This window comes from Crocodylus porosus, unplaced genomic scaffold (assembly GCF_001723895.1).
Source record: "Crocodylus porosus isolate Cpor-Errol unplaced genomic scaffold, CroPor_comp1, whole genome shotgun sequence".
NCBI lineage: Eukaryota > Metazoa > Chordata > Crocodylia > Crocodylidae > Crocodylus > Crocodylus porosus.
Genome location: NW_017728906.1, coordinates 146717416 through 146731946, shown reverse-complemented (window position 1 = coordinate 146731946; position 14531 = coordinate 146717416). Strand labels below are relative to the sequence as shown.

The 14531-nt window shown below is 44.9% G+C and overlaps 1 protein-coding gene across 2 annotated transcripts in view; it reads right to left on the bottom strand.

Annotated features, from left to right (window-relative positions):
* RGCC (regulator of cell cycle) overlaps positions 1-13324 on the bottom strand; it is a 17364-nt gene extending 4040 nt beyond the window's left edge. For both annotated transcript variants that reach the window (XM_019529848.1, XM_019529849.1), the window contains exons 1-2: positions 13236-13324; positions 12259-12435 (exon numbers count right to left, since the gene is read on the bottom strand). In XM_019529848.1, the coding sequence (XP_019385393.1) occupies positions 12259-12435; positions 13236-13323 (265 nt within the window). In that variant the 5' untranslated portion in view covers position 13324. The remainder of the gene's footprint in view (positions 1-12258; positions 12436-13235) is intronic.
* Between the last annotated feature and the right edge of the window lie 1207 nt (positions 13325-14531).

Sequence of the window (14531 nt, the reverse complement as noted above, 5' to 3'; positions counted from 1 at the left end):
CCTTCCCCACCCCTGCCTGCCCCCCACTTTCCCCACCCCTCCTCCCGCCCACTGCTCTGCCACTACACAGTTCCCAGTTGCATGGCCAGACTGCAGAATGCAGCAGGCATCAGCCCAGCCCACCCCACATGGTTCCCGGCTGGCTCCTGCTGTGCTGTCCAGTCCCGGCCATGCACTGGGAACCGCATGGTGCTGGAACCAGCCTGGCATGGCCATCACTGCATGGAGCCAGCCAGGAATTGATAGGGCTGGGCAGTACCATCAGGGAGAGGGGGGAGCTGGCTTGGATCCATAGAGCCCCTGCCAGAACAGGCTCCAAGCTCCTTTTATTCCACACAGCTCTGAAGTGCCACTCCATAAGAAGTGTCCCTACACTAAGTAAGATATTCTACTTTCTGATTTTAGATGATCCTTATGGGAAAGCTGAATGTATTATGGGAAATCAAAAGGTCCAAATCTTGAATAAATATTTTTGGGCTGGGATGGCAGGCAAAGCTTTTAGGTTTCAATAACACTAACACTTCTCTGAGGTCCATGGAAATGTGCCTCTTTTCTTAAGCACAGTGCCATGATGTCCAGTGCATGCAAAGTATTAGTCACAGCTCCACTGAGCAAGAGAGTGGCTATTGTGTAAAAGATACTAAGAGCAGCTAGTTCCCACATTATGAGCCAACAACCTGGAAAACGTGGTTCCACAAAACTAACATTTTCATTTGAATGCAGCAGTGAACTCCATTTATTTGGGACACCTCCAAGGAGGCATATTTAAACTTTCAACTTAAGGGCAATAGTTACTGCATCGTAGGGATGGTAATTCTGCTTAATGGGGATGACTACACGTAGATGAATGTCAAGGCCTGCTCTCTGCCCCTCTCATGGCAACTTTCAGTCCCTCCTGTACTGTGATACATAGGGAAAATGCACAATGTGCTTCACCCTGGCATACTTGTTAGCTCTTCATGCCCTAGCTACACATGCCCAGCTGCAGCACCAGGTGTCTCACAGCTGCCATTGCATGGCAAACAGCCAACTCGGTTCCTACTTGAGAGCAGACAGGGTCTCCTATCAACTCCACAGGCCTTGAATGGCATCTAGTAAGTGGGAGTGCTTTTGATTTAATGAAAACCATCCTCTGAGCTTCCTCGTTCATCTCTAGCCCACTACAGGGAAGTTATATTTAAACCAAAGCATATGAAGTCACACGCTGGAATTCTGTTTATAGGTAACTGGAGTAGTGTGCCCCTTTTGCTGAATACTTCCAGAGGCAACTTGAGTAAATTAAGCAAGATGTAGTCAGTTGGTAAGAAGATCTAGGAGCTATTCACAGAGTAATCTCTACTTATAAATATAGAATCACAGGAATGTATGGCTGGAAAGGACCTCCAGAGATCATCCATGGTCTAGCCCCCTGCTCTGACCCAGATCTAGTACACTGTGAGAATCCCTGGCAGATATCTTTAACCTTTTTTAAAAAAAAACTTTCAGTGAAGGAGATTCTACAGCCTCTCAAATATCTCACCACATTACTAGAACCTGAATCAATCTAAATCTTTGCTGCAAATTAAACTGACTTCTTTTTGTTCTTCCCTTACTGGCCATGGAAAACAATTGCTCACTGTCCCTTCTGGAAGAGCCTTTTACTAACTGGAAGACTTCTGTCCAATGACCCTTTCTCCTTTGAGACTTCTTTCTTCTAGGGAACACATGCACAGTTCCTCCAACTTGTCCTCACCAGACATTCTTGCTGCTCTCCCCAGTTTGTCCAAATCTTTGAAAAGTTGGGAGATCAGAACTGAATGCTGTATTCCACTGTGGAATATCAGTAATTATCTCCCAGGGCTGGGTACGGTGTAATAATTATCTCCCATGTCTTGTAAGAGACACTACTAAAATCTCCACAGTGAGATTTGCCTTTTTTTGCTGTTGACTCATACTTAACTTGTGATCCATTATAAAGTAATCCTCCTCCCTCTCCAAGATGCTTTTCTGCCAGATTCCTGCCTAGCCAAATAAAACTCAAATGCATACAGGACTGAATCCTCAAGATACCTCTTTAACTGAAAAATATAAAGGATTCATTGGTTTTCTCTGTTCCCATCCTCCAAGCAGATCACAATACTAAACATTCATTTGGCAATTTGTACCTAATATGGCAGGTCAAATACAACTAAATATACAGCTTCATGGAAATGTATTGGTTTCTATAAAACTTTCACTGGGATGACATTCATGTCAGAGAAAGAGGAGAGAGACAGCTTTTCCTAAAACACTTAGACGTTCTTTTCATTCCAAAACAGGAAAAACAGAACATAACCAAATGTCAAAGCCTTGTCAATTGCCATAAATCAGAACTGTCACTTTCTCATCAGCTCTAATACTAATATATAAGGGATTTCACCAATAAGATTTTGTTTTTTATTGTTCTCAGAAAGTAAAAATACACTTGGCCAGGTGAAGACACTTTTCCTTCCATGAAATTACTTTGGCAATTGTAAGTAAAAGCATCATCAGAAGAAAAAAAAGATGGAGGAGGAAGACGTAGTAGAGGAAGAAGAGGAGGAGAAAGAAGAGGAGAATACTTTTGATGGCCTCTGTTACAAAACTATCAGTTGGCTGAGTTTGTGCGCAAGCGAAAAAATAACCGCTAGAAAAAGACAGCTTCAATCTTTGCTTTTCCCCCAACCACCCTGTCTAAGGCTGTGTTTTTTTACATCCCTCTTAAGACACACTCTAGTACAGGCAAAAGTCTTAGGACTCATAGGAGTCGGGCTGGAAGGGAGTGCACAAGCTGATATAGTCCAGCCCCTGCTCAGAGCAAAATCACCCCTGATCATTTCAGACTACTTCCTATCACCCCACAAGCAAAACAGAAATGCTCAGCCACCCACTAGCTAGAAACTGATGACAAAAACCATTACTGCCTTTTCCCATTCCTACACACTGCCAGCTGTGATACCCTACTTGCTCATTAATATTATACTATGGTTTTCCAGTTTAATTCACTGGCAACCCAGTATTTATCAATTACAGCTATTTTTAAGATACCTGCCTGTAAAAACCTTTGGACTTCTAAAAACCCACATTTAGCTGTCAAGTTAAGTCTCCCGAGTTGGTTTACGTGGAATAGGCTGCAAAATGAAGGGCTTGGAGTATACGTGGGTGGATTTTCCTTCAGCAAAATAATTAGTAGTTAGCACTAACCACCGGCTTTTATCATGCCAGAATATAGTTAAACCACAAAGCATATAACCCACTGCAAGGCCATGTAAATATAGAACATTCCCACAAGATAAGCAGTAGAGACTTTAGGGATAGCAATTAAACTGAAAGAGGAAAGCCTCAGACTTTCTCCTTCAAAAACAGCAATAGAAAGTCAGCTATCTAGTGTTCTTTTTATGTTCACTCTACTGTCTTCGAGAAGGCCACCTACAGTAAGATTTTCAAAAGCAGGGATGTTTCGCTTTATTCCCATTGAAGTCAATGGGGTTTCTTACCAGATTTCAGTGAGAACAGTAAGACCAACCCCAATCATTTTTTGAAAATCCCCAACCCCAACATTGTCAGAGACAACTTTTAAGTAAGAATTAAATTTGCTATAAATAAATATATTTATTATTACATTAAAAAAGGATTCAGCAACGTAACTCATAGATTGCATAATTAACCCTCTAGTCAAAATATATTGCTCTTGATGTTTGAGTTAAAAAAAGAATTGAAGTACTTAATGCAGTGATTCTCAGCCAGGGTGTCTTGGCAACCTGGGGGCTTTGAGATCCTTTCAAGGGTGTCACAAGCTAGTGAAAACTGAGAGCTGGCATTTTCCAACAGTGCCTTGAGTCTAATGAGGTAGAGAACCATCAACTTAATGTGTCTAACATTGTCAGTTAAAAATATTTAATGCATAACCAGTTCACCATGAAATGTGTATAGCTAGCAGAGTCACAGAGGATATGGTTTACTTTTTACAGAACAATGCTCACGCTTTGATACACTGTCTTCTCTCCTTTTCTCAGTTATCAGCAGTCTGCTACCCATGCTGACACTCCAAGAAAAAAAGGCAAAAAGCCATGCAGCTTGCACAGTCTGGGCTTGCAGATCTGACAAGCTCCAAAAATCTCCCTTTGCTCTCTGGCTGGAAGTTGCCAGGAAGGGATCTGAAGAGCTATAATTTCCAGTTAACATGCATGTCTTCTTATAACATGTAAAGTTTCCCATCCAGTCTCCATTACCCTTGTTATTTGTGAGGCAGTGCTTCTACTTAAATCTTTCCCTTTAATGATGTTTCCTTTTTTCAGCATTAAAACAATAAAAAATGGGAAAAGACTGATATGTAGAAGAAGTAAGGGTAGGACAACCAGCAAAAGCAGCAACAACATGGGATTCTTCATGATACTTGCTTTATTGTTTCCTAATGTTGTAGTAACTCACTGGACATTTGAAGCATACTGGGTGCATCTACACATGACACTATGTTGCTGTAGCAACGCGTGAGGGCAACCTAGCATCCATAGGCATCTACATGTGACCAGCAGCTACTTTGCTGTAGCAACGCACTCCCCCTGGTATAGTGAGCCACTACAGTGAAGTAGCTGCTAAAAATGCATATGGCACAGTATGGGCCGTTACCTCGCCATGATTTAGTACTTCCAAAATGGTCAGCCATACATAAAAACATAAGAAGTGCCACACTCAGTCACACCAATGGCCCATCCAGCCCAGTATCCCGTCTTCCAGAAGGAAGTACTAAATCACAGCACAGTAATGTTACCATTGCAACACATGTAGACATGCCCACTGGTTTGTTATTAAAGGACTGATAATGAATGCAGGCTTTTCAGGATGAAAACTGCATTATTAATTTTGCATTTTATTTATAGCATATATTAATTTGTTTTGAAAATATAAAATAAAGCACTAGCTGTTGACTTTGAAAGCTAGCAGCTGATAAGCAAAGAAAGTTTAGTTACTAACCCAAAAATGGTGACCAGATTATAACACTGAAGCCAGCATCAGGAAAGGGATTAAATCATTATTTTTAATATGCAAGATTTACATGACCTAGTAAGGTCACTAGTTGAACTGCCATGCACTGATGGCAACGAGTATGAAACATTTCTGAGTATGAGAACAGATTATGGTTTACTCCAGGGCTGGCTAACCTGAGGCACATGTGCCACAGGTGGCATGGGCAGCTTGTGTGTGGCACATGGTACACCAGAGAGGGGACAGACAGCAGAGCAACAGATCAGGCAAGGTGCACAGGGCAGGGAGCAGAAAGCAGACCAACAGATAAGGCAGAGAACAGAAAGCAGACCAGGCAGGGAGAGTGGATTAAAGCGGCATGCAGGGAGGGGGCAGGCGTAATTTGTGTCATGTCTGCCCTACCTATTCTATAGGTAGTTGTTATAGCTTTTGGTGCAGGAAATGCTGTAATTAAGGTAGAGGCATTTCCAGTCTCAAACCCCTACTTACAGATAAGAATTTAAAATAGGAAAATGAATAGAGAGTTAGGGCAGGTCCTCACTTGGAAGCCTTTACTGGTATAGCTATAACAGTGCACTATACTGCCAAAGCATCCTAACACTTGTGCCTGCATAGCTTATCCACCACATGTACCTCTCCCAAGCAGAATAAGAGATATCATCAAAAGTGCAGTTTTCTCAGTCTAGATGCAACTACACTGTGGGGGCTTTGGCCACCACAGTTATGTCAATTCAGTTCAGTTTATCAGACTCTTGACCACACAGCTCTACCACCAAAAGTCTGTAATGTAAAGCTGATCTTAGAATTTTACGTGAAAGCATGAACTTCACATCAACAGCTATGTAAAGCTCTATGCTATTGTACTTTGTGCAGAAAACTTGAAGATAAAATAAGTTAAGTACTATTTGTCCTGATTGCTCAGTGATTGGATGGCGTTTGCCACCTTTACTGCTGCATGGAGTAAAGAGCTGATCTTTGATACTTCAGTAAACTACCAATTGTGCTAGTACTGACCCAGCTGAGTTGTAACATAACTATTAGCTAGCTGTGTTTCAGGCCAAACATCTTGATTAACAACTATGCAAGCTGTCATTATTTGTATTACAATAAAACTGGAGGCCATTTTTCTAGGCACTGTATATAATCACAGCTAAAGAAATACCTTGACCTTTCAGTATTAACAAACAGGACAAAGGACAAAAAGTGGGAGAATTATAGAGAATCATTATCAGCATTTACCAGACAAGGAAATAAGACTTAGATTTCCATTGTAAAGGTTCTGTGAAGCCTGACGTATACACTGTAAGATTTTGAATTAACATTTTGCGTGTCTTATCCTTAAGGAACTCTTGAGACAGAAGAAATAATTAAGGGGTTGTGATTTAACTGTTAGCAAGATATTCTGAGAAAAATGGGAAGAGCTAGTATTTACAAAAGGAAGTGGCTTACCAACCTTGCAGAAGCCTCAGAAAGAGGAATTCTTATATAAAAAGGGGCTTAGGCCGTCTCTGTCTGTAGCACTCCTGGAGCACTCTGACTGGTTTAATAGATTTCATAGACATTAGGGCCGGAAGGGACCTCGCAAGATCATCGAATCCAGCCCCACTCCCAAAGGGCGGGCAGGCAGTCAGCAGGGGTCAAATGATCCCAGCAAGATAGGCAAATTTGTTAGTGAAACAACCAATCAAAGTGCAGAGCACTGCCATGATGGGGGGACAGAGCAGTGCTCCCCGCCCTGCTCCTCAGAGGTGGCAGAGTGCTGCCATGATGGTGGGGACAGAGAGGGGGGGATGAGGCCAGCAGTGGTGCTGATGCAGGGGGATGGTGAAGGGGGATGGTGAGGTAAGCTCCCCCCCCGCTCCTGGGAGGTGGCGCAGGGTGATGGTGCTCCGTCCCTGCCCATCTCCCCACCCCCATCATTCTTAGCAGCCAACTGGCTAGTGGTTTCATAAGCCCTCCTACAAAGCTACCGTTCACAGAAGGCTATTTGCTGTGCTACATGGAACGTTATAGCATGGCACTCTTGCATCACTTGATGTCCCTACATTTTGTATCTTTCCAATGTTAAGCCTGATTCTGCAAACACTACATTTTCAAAAGTGGTGCAGAGTTTCAGAAAGCACAGTTCTGATGCCCAATCTTGACACCTGCAAGCTGATTTGGAAAAATGCCAACCACTTGCAGTTCTCATGTACCACATGTCATCACTACAGGTGCTCGTGAGGTGGGTACGTCTACAGGTGCACTTTAATGCACATTAGCCTATTTTAATGCATATTAAAGCATCATAGAAAAGTGTTGTTTCACTAATAAGCATTGAAACAAGCTAATGTTCATTTTTCTAGTACTTCACAACATTAACTAGAGTTAATGAGCATTAATGAACATGTAGATGCAGCCAGTATCTTTTAAAATTAAGGCATCTCAGTGTTGGACAGTTAAGAAATGAAGTATATAGCAATGGTACTTTTGCTAAGAACCAGATTTGGCCCGCTGCAATTTATAACACAATGAAAATACCTGTAGGTTCATACCAGCCTGACCTTGAAGGTCATTCATAAAAATCATAGAAAGTTAGGGTTGGAGGTCATCTAGTCCAATCCCTGCTCAGGCCATCTAGTCCAACCCCCTGCTCAAAGCAGGACCATTCCCAACCAGCTTATTTCTGGCCAGAGCTTTGTTGAACCCGGCCTTAAAAACCTCCAAGGATGGATATTCCACCACCTCTCTAGGTAACCCATTCCAGTGCTTCACCACCCTCCTAGTGAAAACATTTTTCCTAATATCCAACCTAAACTTCCCATTCACCGAGTAACGGCTAAAAGTGGTCCCTACATGCAAGTTTATTCCATATACACTCTCTCCCCACAACTACGCACACACGCACACGTATGTGTATAAGACATATACCCACAGTCTACTGATATTGATGTCAGTAATTTAAGATGGAGAATTTGTAAGAAGTATACTCTTCTGTTCAACACAGTGTGGTGTCAGCTGCCTTTTGCTGTACTGCCAATGTGGTTTAGGAATTTGCTGCCTTACAGCCCAGCTTCTTCACAAATGATTGTGCAGAGACGTTTAACATAAGTGTTGCCATGGGAATAGTGAGGTCATAAATTTAGCAGTACAACTTCACTAAAAAGAATCAAGTCGGAAGAGAAGCTGAGCTGAGGGAGGAAGCCTACGTCAGAATAGAAATAGTGTTGGTAATTAGCAAACATAGTATGAGGTATTATGGAAGACACGGGAGTGTAAGCAGATTTATGTTTACATATGACATTTTAACCTCCCACTCTTATGAAAGGCCCTCCTTATGAAAATCTGCCATTCCTCTCCGATTTCACCAAAATTCTCTAGAGCTGAAAAGCGGTTTGCTGCACTGAAGAATGATTTGGAAAAAAAAAAAAAACTTGAATTGTGCCTTTTTAGGGAGCTATATCAAGCGATCAAGGAGGTAAATACAGACAAGCAAAGCCATGGGTCTTTAAGTAAACCATAGTACCCAAATCAGTTTGTAATAACACTGCAAATGGTATTTGTGATCTGAGGTTAATGTGAAAAAATGATAGCAAATAAAATGTAAATAATCTTCATGTCAAACTTAGCTCAGGCTGTTTTCTCTTTCCTGTCCTTCCTTCAAACATAGAACCTTACCAGGCAGAAAAGGTTTTCTGGAGTCTAGTATATTCCTTGGTCATAGTTATGACTACTTACAAAGAAGGTCTTATGTCAAACTGCAGAAACAATCCCCATCTTTTGTGTTGTTATAAGAGGAACTCTAAGGCAGTCTGGAGCAGTGCTCCCTCTAAGCTATGTGGCATGCACGGCCTAGACATTAGGAAACTGCTTTCTTTTGTCAAATTATCATTAATACAGTGGTTTTGAAGCCTTTCCTTCAAACCCTCAACTTGTCTGTGTCTCTGCTACTTCACTGCAAATATGACAGCGTTTTCTCTAATAATAAAAACTGCAATTTTCAGATTTAAAAAAGTAACCCCAAATCCACATTGTTCCGTGATTAAAATGAAACACCACTAATATACATATCTATACATAGTGTTTCTTTTTGATCACGGAACAATGTGGATTACTTTTTTAAATCTGAATATTGGGGATTTTTTTTTTTTCTCTAATCAGACAACACCAGGATCCCTTATATGACACAGGTCAGTTCCTGTAAGGGTCGTCCTGAGCCATCATTTTGTTTTGACAAGCCAATCTACTTGGTTTTAAGAGCATGCTGTTTCATTAGAGAGCCTCTGCTCTGTAGAATGACAAAGGGCACCAAGGACTGATTAAACACAACTCAAAGTACTTCATTCTAATTCTAGTCTATCCATTTTCCAAATGAAATTAGAAGCATGACAAAAAGTACAGTAACAATGTCTACAGATAGGCCTAGTTCATGCTAGAAACAGGTGCGTTGTTTTGTTTTGTTACACACAATTCTCCCTACCATAACTAAGCTTGGGAATGTTTAACTGCTGGTAGTAATAGCAATGCTAGTGTAGACAATGATCCTGTAACTCAGCGTTTCCCAGCCTTTTTCGCCCCACGGCCCGCTTACCCAAATAAAAAAAGCACCACAGCACACTGGACGCGGAGCAGGTGGGGGGGGAGGGTGGCATGCAACCATACAGACACTGGTGGGGGGACATGGTGTGCAGCCAGCTGGACGCTGACAGGGAGGGGTGGCATACAGCCAGCTGGATGGCATTTTGGGCTGGAGTCATGCCCCCTGCCTGGCTGGAGCTGTGCTCCCCATCTGTTTGTGTCCTCAGCAGCAGGAGGTGGGGGCATGGTTCCAGCCAGGCAGGGGGCGTGACTCCAGCCCAAAATGCCACAGCACACCTGGACATGCCTGACGTCACGCTGGTTGGGAAACACTGCTGTAGCTAGTGGTGTTTTAATGCCATGCGTTAGATTTTGTCAGAGCACAATTAGATGAGATTGTGTTAGAAATGCTGGAAATTCTTGAAGCTTTACCTACATTCAGATTCCTACCACTGCAACTGATGATAGACGCAGGGTGCATCTACACGTACACATTTATGGTGCAGTAACCAAAATTTCTGCACAGTACAGGCATGCATCTAAATGTGCATAGTAAATATGGCAACTTATGCCAACTTGAGTGTAAATTTGATACCTGAAACATGCAGGTATTGATTTTATGCCCAATTAGTTACTGCACAGTAATGCAGGTGTAAATGCCTTAATGGGCAGTAACACTGTGTGTGGACTGACTTGGGACTAAATTTAGTCCCAAGTCAGTCCATACACAATGCTAATGCACTTTAATGCCTGCATGTGTAGATGCCAGCCTGTTCCTGTGCAGTAAATTTAAGCCAACATAAATGCACATGTAGACATGCCCACAGGCTCACACAACAAACCTTCAGCAGCCTTAGTGAGTGAAAAAAAAAAATACAGTATATGAAAGTCAAATATGATTATTTAATACCAAGTCACATAAATTACCAAAAATAATTGTGTATGTATTGTTAGGGTATCCGTCCTTTAACTGATTAAAAGAAAAAGTCCTGGTCACATAAAAAAATACCTTAAATTACAACTGCACAATTTAAGAGTTAAATCAAAACAAAAGCTATATAGGAAGCTACCTTATTGACAAACTAATGATGCAAAGCACAAGTGAAAAAAAGTGTTACCATTATAAATCATTGGAAATAAAAAACTTAAAATTAGTTTTACAAAACTCATCTAAACATTCTGCAGAAAAAAAATTAAATAAGAATTTTAAAACATAAATAAGAAAACAAAACAAAAATAAAACAAAATTAAATAAGAAATTTAAATAGTGATCTCATGGCTTTCTGCTAGGAACGCCAGTTCTTTCAGTCCTACCTTCTAGTCATTTTGCTCTACTATTAATTTAGCCATACTAATGATTTAGTGCTCTCTTCCCCATAAACAAGAAAATTTGATCAAAACCATAGCACCAACAAACCCTGCTGAACTTTCCTGCTCAGTTTCCCATTTTTTGATTGGTCTCCACTTCCTATCATTTGTTTGAATGTGGTGTGTAAACTAACAGTAATAACTGAGTAGACTTAACCCACTTTGTGCATTGTGTAACTCATGCTTTACTTCAAACTGAGCCTCCGTGTCAATTATCTTTAAAATGGCAACCTCCAAAGACAGCAAACAGCCTGCTGAAAGGAGAGGCTGACATGGTTTCAAGTACCTCTATAAATTTCATTGTGAAAATTCTTTTAGCTCCTTCTTATCTAGGAAATATTTAGCTATTTGAGGCATTATGAAATCACCTGGAGTTTTCCTGTTTTCCGTTTTTACGATGGATTTGAGAGCTTTTGCTGCCTTAAAAAAAAAAAGAGAGATAAAGAGAACAGAGCCCCTCATTCTTCTACCAACCAATTGAGACTTTCTTTCCCAATTTTTGGGCAAATTCTGAACTTTTCCACCCCACTTTGATTCTTGTGAAAAGTCTCTTTGACTTCTCTTATAGTATGGCAAGATTCTCCCCAAAGAACAGCCAACATTAATAGAATCCATAAAGAAAAAAAAAGGACTTTGTGAGACAATTAGTGAGAACTAACAATAAATGTCTGGACCATGGAGACCAGACTAGACATTCTTGTTACGTCTAAAGAAAAACTAAAAAGAAAGCTATTCTTTTTACAGTAAAGAAATCCTGAGAGGCTTTCCTTCCATCATTAAATATGGCCAAAAGAAAAGAGCACAACAAAGCTATAAAAAGTCCTATAGAGTTCACCTTTAATAAGTCACTTGATGAAAGAGGAGTTGGGTCCGGGGGTGCTTAGAGAAGACCTCAGAAGTAAATGAATTAAGACTTGACTTTTGTGGGTGTGGGGAAAATATGAATACTGTCTAAATGCTGCTGACTCTCCCCTGCCTTTTACAGCACAGAGACCTTTGTTTCTAAAGAAATGTACATTTCTTTTAGATGACAGAAACTGGCATGGTTGTCCCATCCAGACTGCTGACGAGATCTATGTCTCCAGTATGAGGACAGTGCGGGAAGAAAATAGCTATTGCTGGCTGGGTGGGAGGGTGGATGAGGAGTTCTCAGTTCAGAGGGTAGAAGTCAAGGCTATTTTTACCTGTCATACCTGGCAACTCCACTCCTCAGGATTAAACTGTGCAAACAGCTGGGCTGCCAGATGAACCAGGCTCTGCAGTGAATGCAGATGTGCTGCCAAAGACACTGGACACAGCAGTCAGCGGGGCCATGGCAGAAAAGGGGTGGAGGAACGGAGGGGCACTCACTCTCTGAGTCGCTGATGCCGCTGCTGTCGCTGACACTGGCACTGCTTCGCCGCTTCATGCGTGCCAGGTGCTCCTCATACTGGAAGTGGCGCTTGTCAATGGGTGAGGAGAAATCCTCAAGGACGGCATTGAACTCGCCCAGTGCATCGGCCAGGTCTCCAGCATCCTCCAGCAGTGCTGTGGGGAGAGCCCCGGCCAAGCCGAGCACGTGGGGTGAAGCCAGCAGGGCACACTAAACACATCCCTGAGCTGCGCTGAGCCCTGAGGCGGGATGGGGGGGGTCCAAAACCACCCCATGATCCCCACTGGGAGGGGGCTAGTGTCTGTGACGAGCACCCCTCCCTGTCTGCACTGCAAGGGGAGAGACCGCCCCCCCCACCAGCTGCATCCCTCCAGCTGCACAGAGGAGGGGAGACAGTGATTTGGGACAGGGCAGGGTGAGCCGCTATCGCCACAGGGAGGAGGCAGAGGGACATGTACACGTACGGAATCTCGACAGAGCAGGGGGCACACGTACACACATGCACATACACACATACAGATACACGCATGCATACAGATACACACACACAGATGCACATGCACTTAAGAGATATACATGTATGTACACAGACACATGCACGCACAAAAACATGCCCACAGATCCACATGCAGGTGCACAGATATGGGTACCTACAGATACATATGCCCACGTGCTGATGCACCTACGCATACATATGCCCACAAGCAGACATGTGCACACTCAGATGCACACCCACACCGGTACCTGCACATAGAGAAATACACGTGTCCATGCAGATATGTGGATGCGTAAGTCCATGCGCAGGAACACATATCCACGCGCACATATACAAGTGTACACGCAGACACGTGCACGCACAGGTGCACACGCACACACAGATATAGATGCCCACAACCCCCCCGCCCCAGGGCACACGCACACAGACCCGCGCACACGCGCTGCCCCAGGGACCCACCTGTGCCCGCCGGGCGCCTCGGCTGCGGCTGCGGCTGCGGCGGCGACTTCATGCCCCGCAACGCCCCCGCGCCCCCCGCGCCCAGCATCTGCCGCCGCCGCCGCCGCCGCCGCCACTTATAGAGCAGCCGGGGGGGCGGGGCGGGGAAGGCAGCGCAGGCCCCAGGGCCCCACCCCACCCCGCCCCCCCCGGCTGCTGCCCCCGGGGCTGAGGGGGCCGCGGGGCTGAGGGCGCAGTCGGCGCCGCACGGGGGCGCTTCTCCGGGCCCGGGGCTCAGAGGGGCTTGGCTCTGGCTCCTGCTGTGGCGGGGGACTGAAGGCAGGGACAGGGGAGGGGCTCTGGAGGAAGGAGGAGGCGTTGAGCAGCCCCTCTCCAGGCCCGGGGGGTCCAAGCGGGGGCGCACCTCTGGGGACCGGCTTTTCAAAGTGCAAAAGCGGGACGCTGAGTCTCCGTGCCGCCGTGCCACGCGCAAGGCAGCAGGGCAGCCTGCATGCACCCCCAGCCCGTGCACAAATCTGGGGGGGCACATGACCCCCGTGCCAGGTTTGGCGCATACACAGCAGCAGGGAGCCAGCCCCCTGCTGCCCCCTGGACATGGCTCTGCCCCACTGCCCCCAGACTAGCTGCCCGGGGCTCCATCCCACTCCCCCTGGACGAGCCACCTATGGCTCCATTTTGCTCCTGGGCAGGGCCCGGTGATGGCACATTCCCACCAGGGCCCCATGCACCACCCCAGCTGGGCAGCATGCCTAGCCCCAGCCACCAACCTTGCCCCACTCCCATGGGGCATTGGTGATGTGGAGGGGATGCACATGGTGCACATGCACCCACTGAGCTTGGCAGTGCACCCTCTGCAAAAAGCACTATCAACGCTGCCAGCAGTGCCTGCAGGTGGTCACCACTCACCACTCCTGCCCGCCTCCCCTGCCAACAGCTTCTGTGGGCTGTCCCCAGTCACCACTGGCTGATGCTGCCAGCAGCATCTGCAGATGGTCACCCTGCCCCCCAGCCTCTGGGGACACGCAGCGCTCATGCCATGGGGGCCTCAATCTGCCCCCCCACCCCACCTGCATTGCTGTGCCCCCTTTCCCCACCATAGACTTACATGCAGGCAGCTCGAGGAGCCGCTCTCCACCGCTGCCTGGGGCTGTATCACTGGCCACATGCATATCTGCATCCCACTACACTTAGCCCCAAGCAGCAAGCAGAAAACCCAGATCCCTGCACATGACACTGCTATGGTTTGACTGTGTTGAGGAGAATCTGGGACAAATGCTGTCCTGGACTCACTCAGCC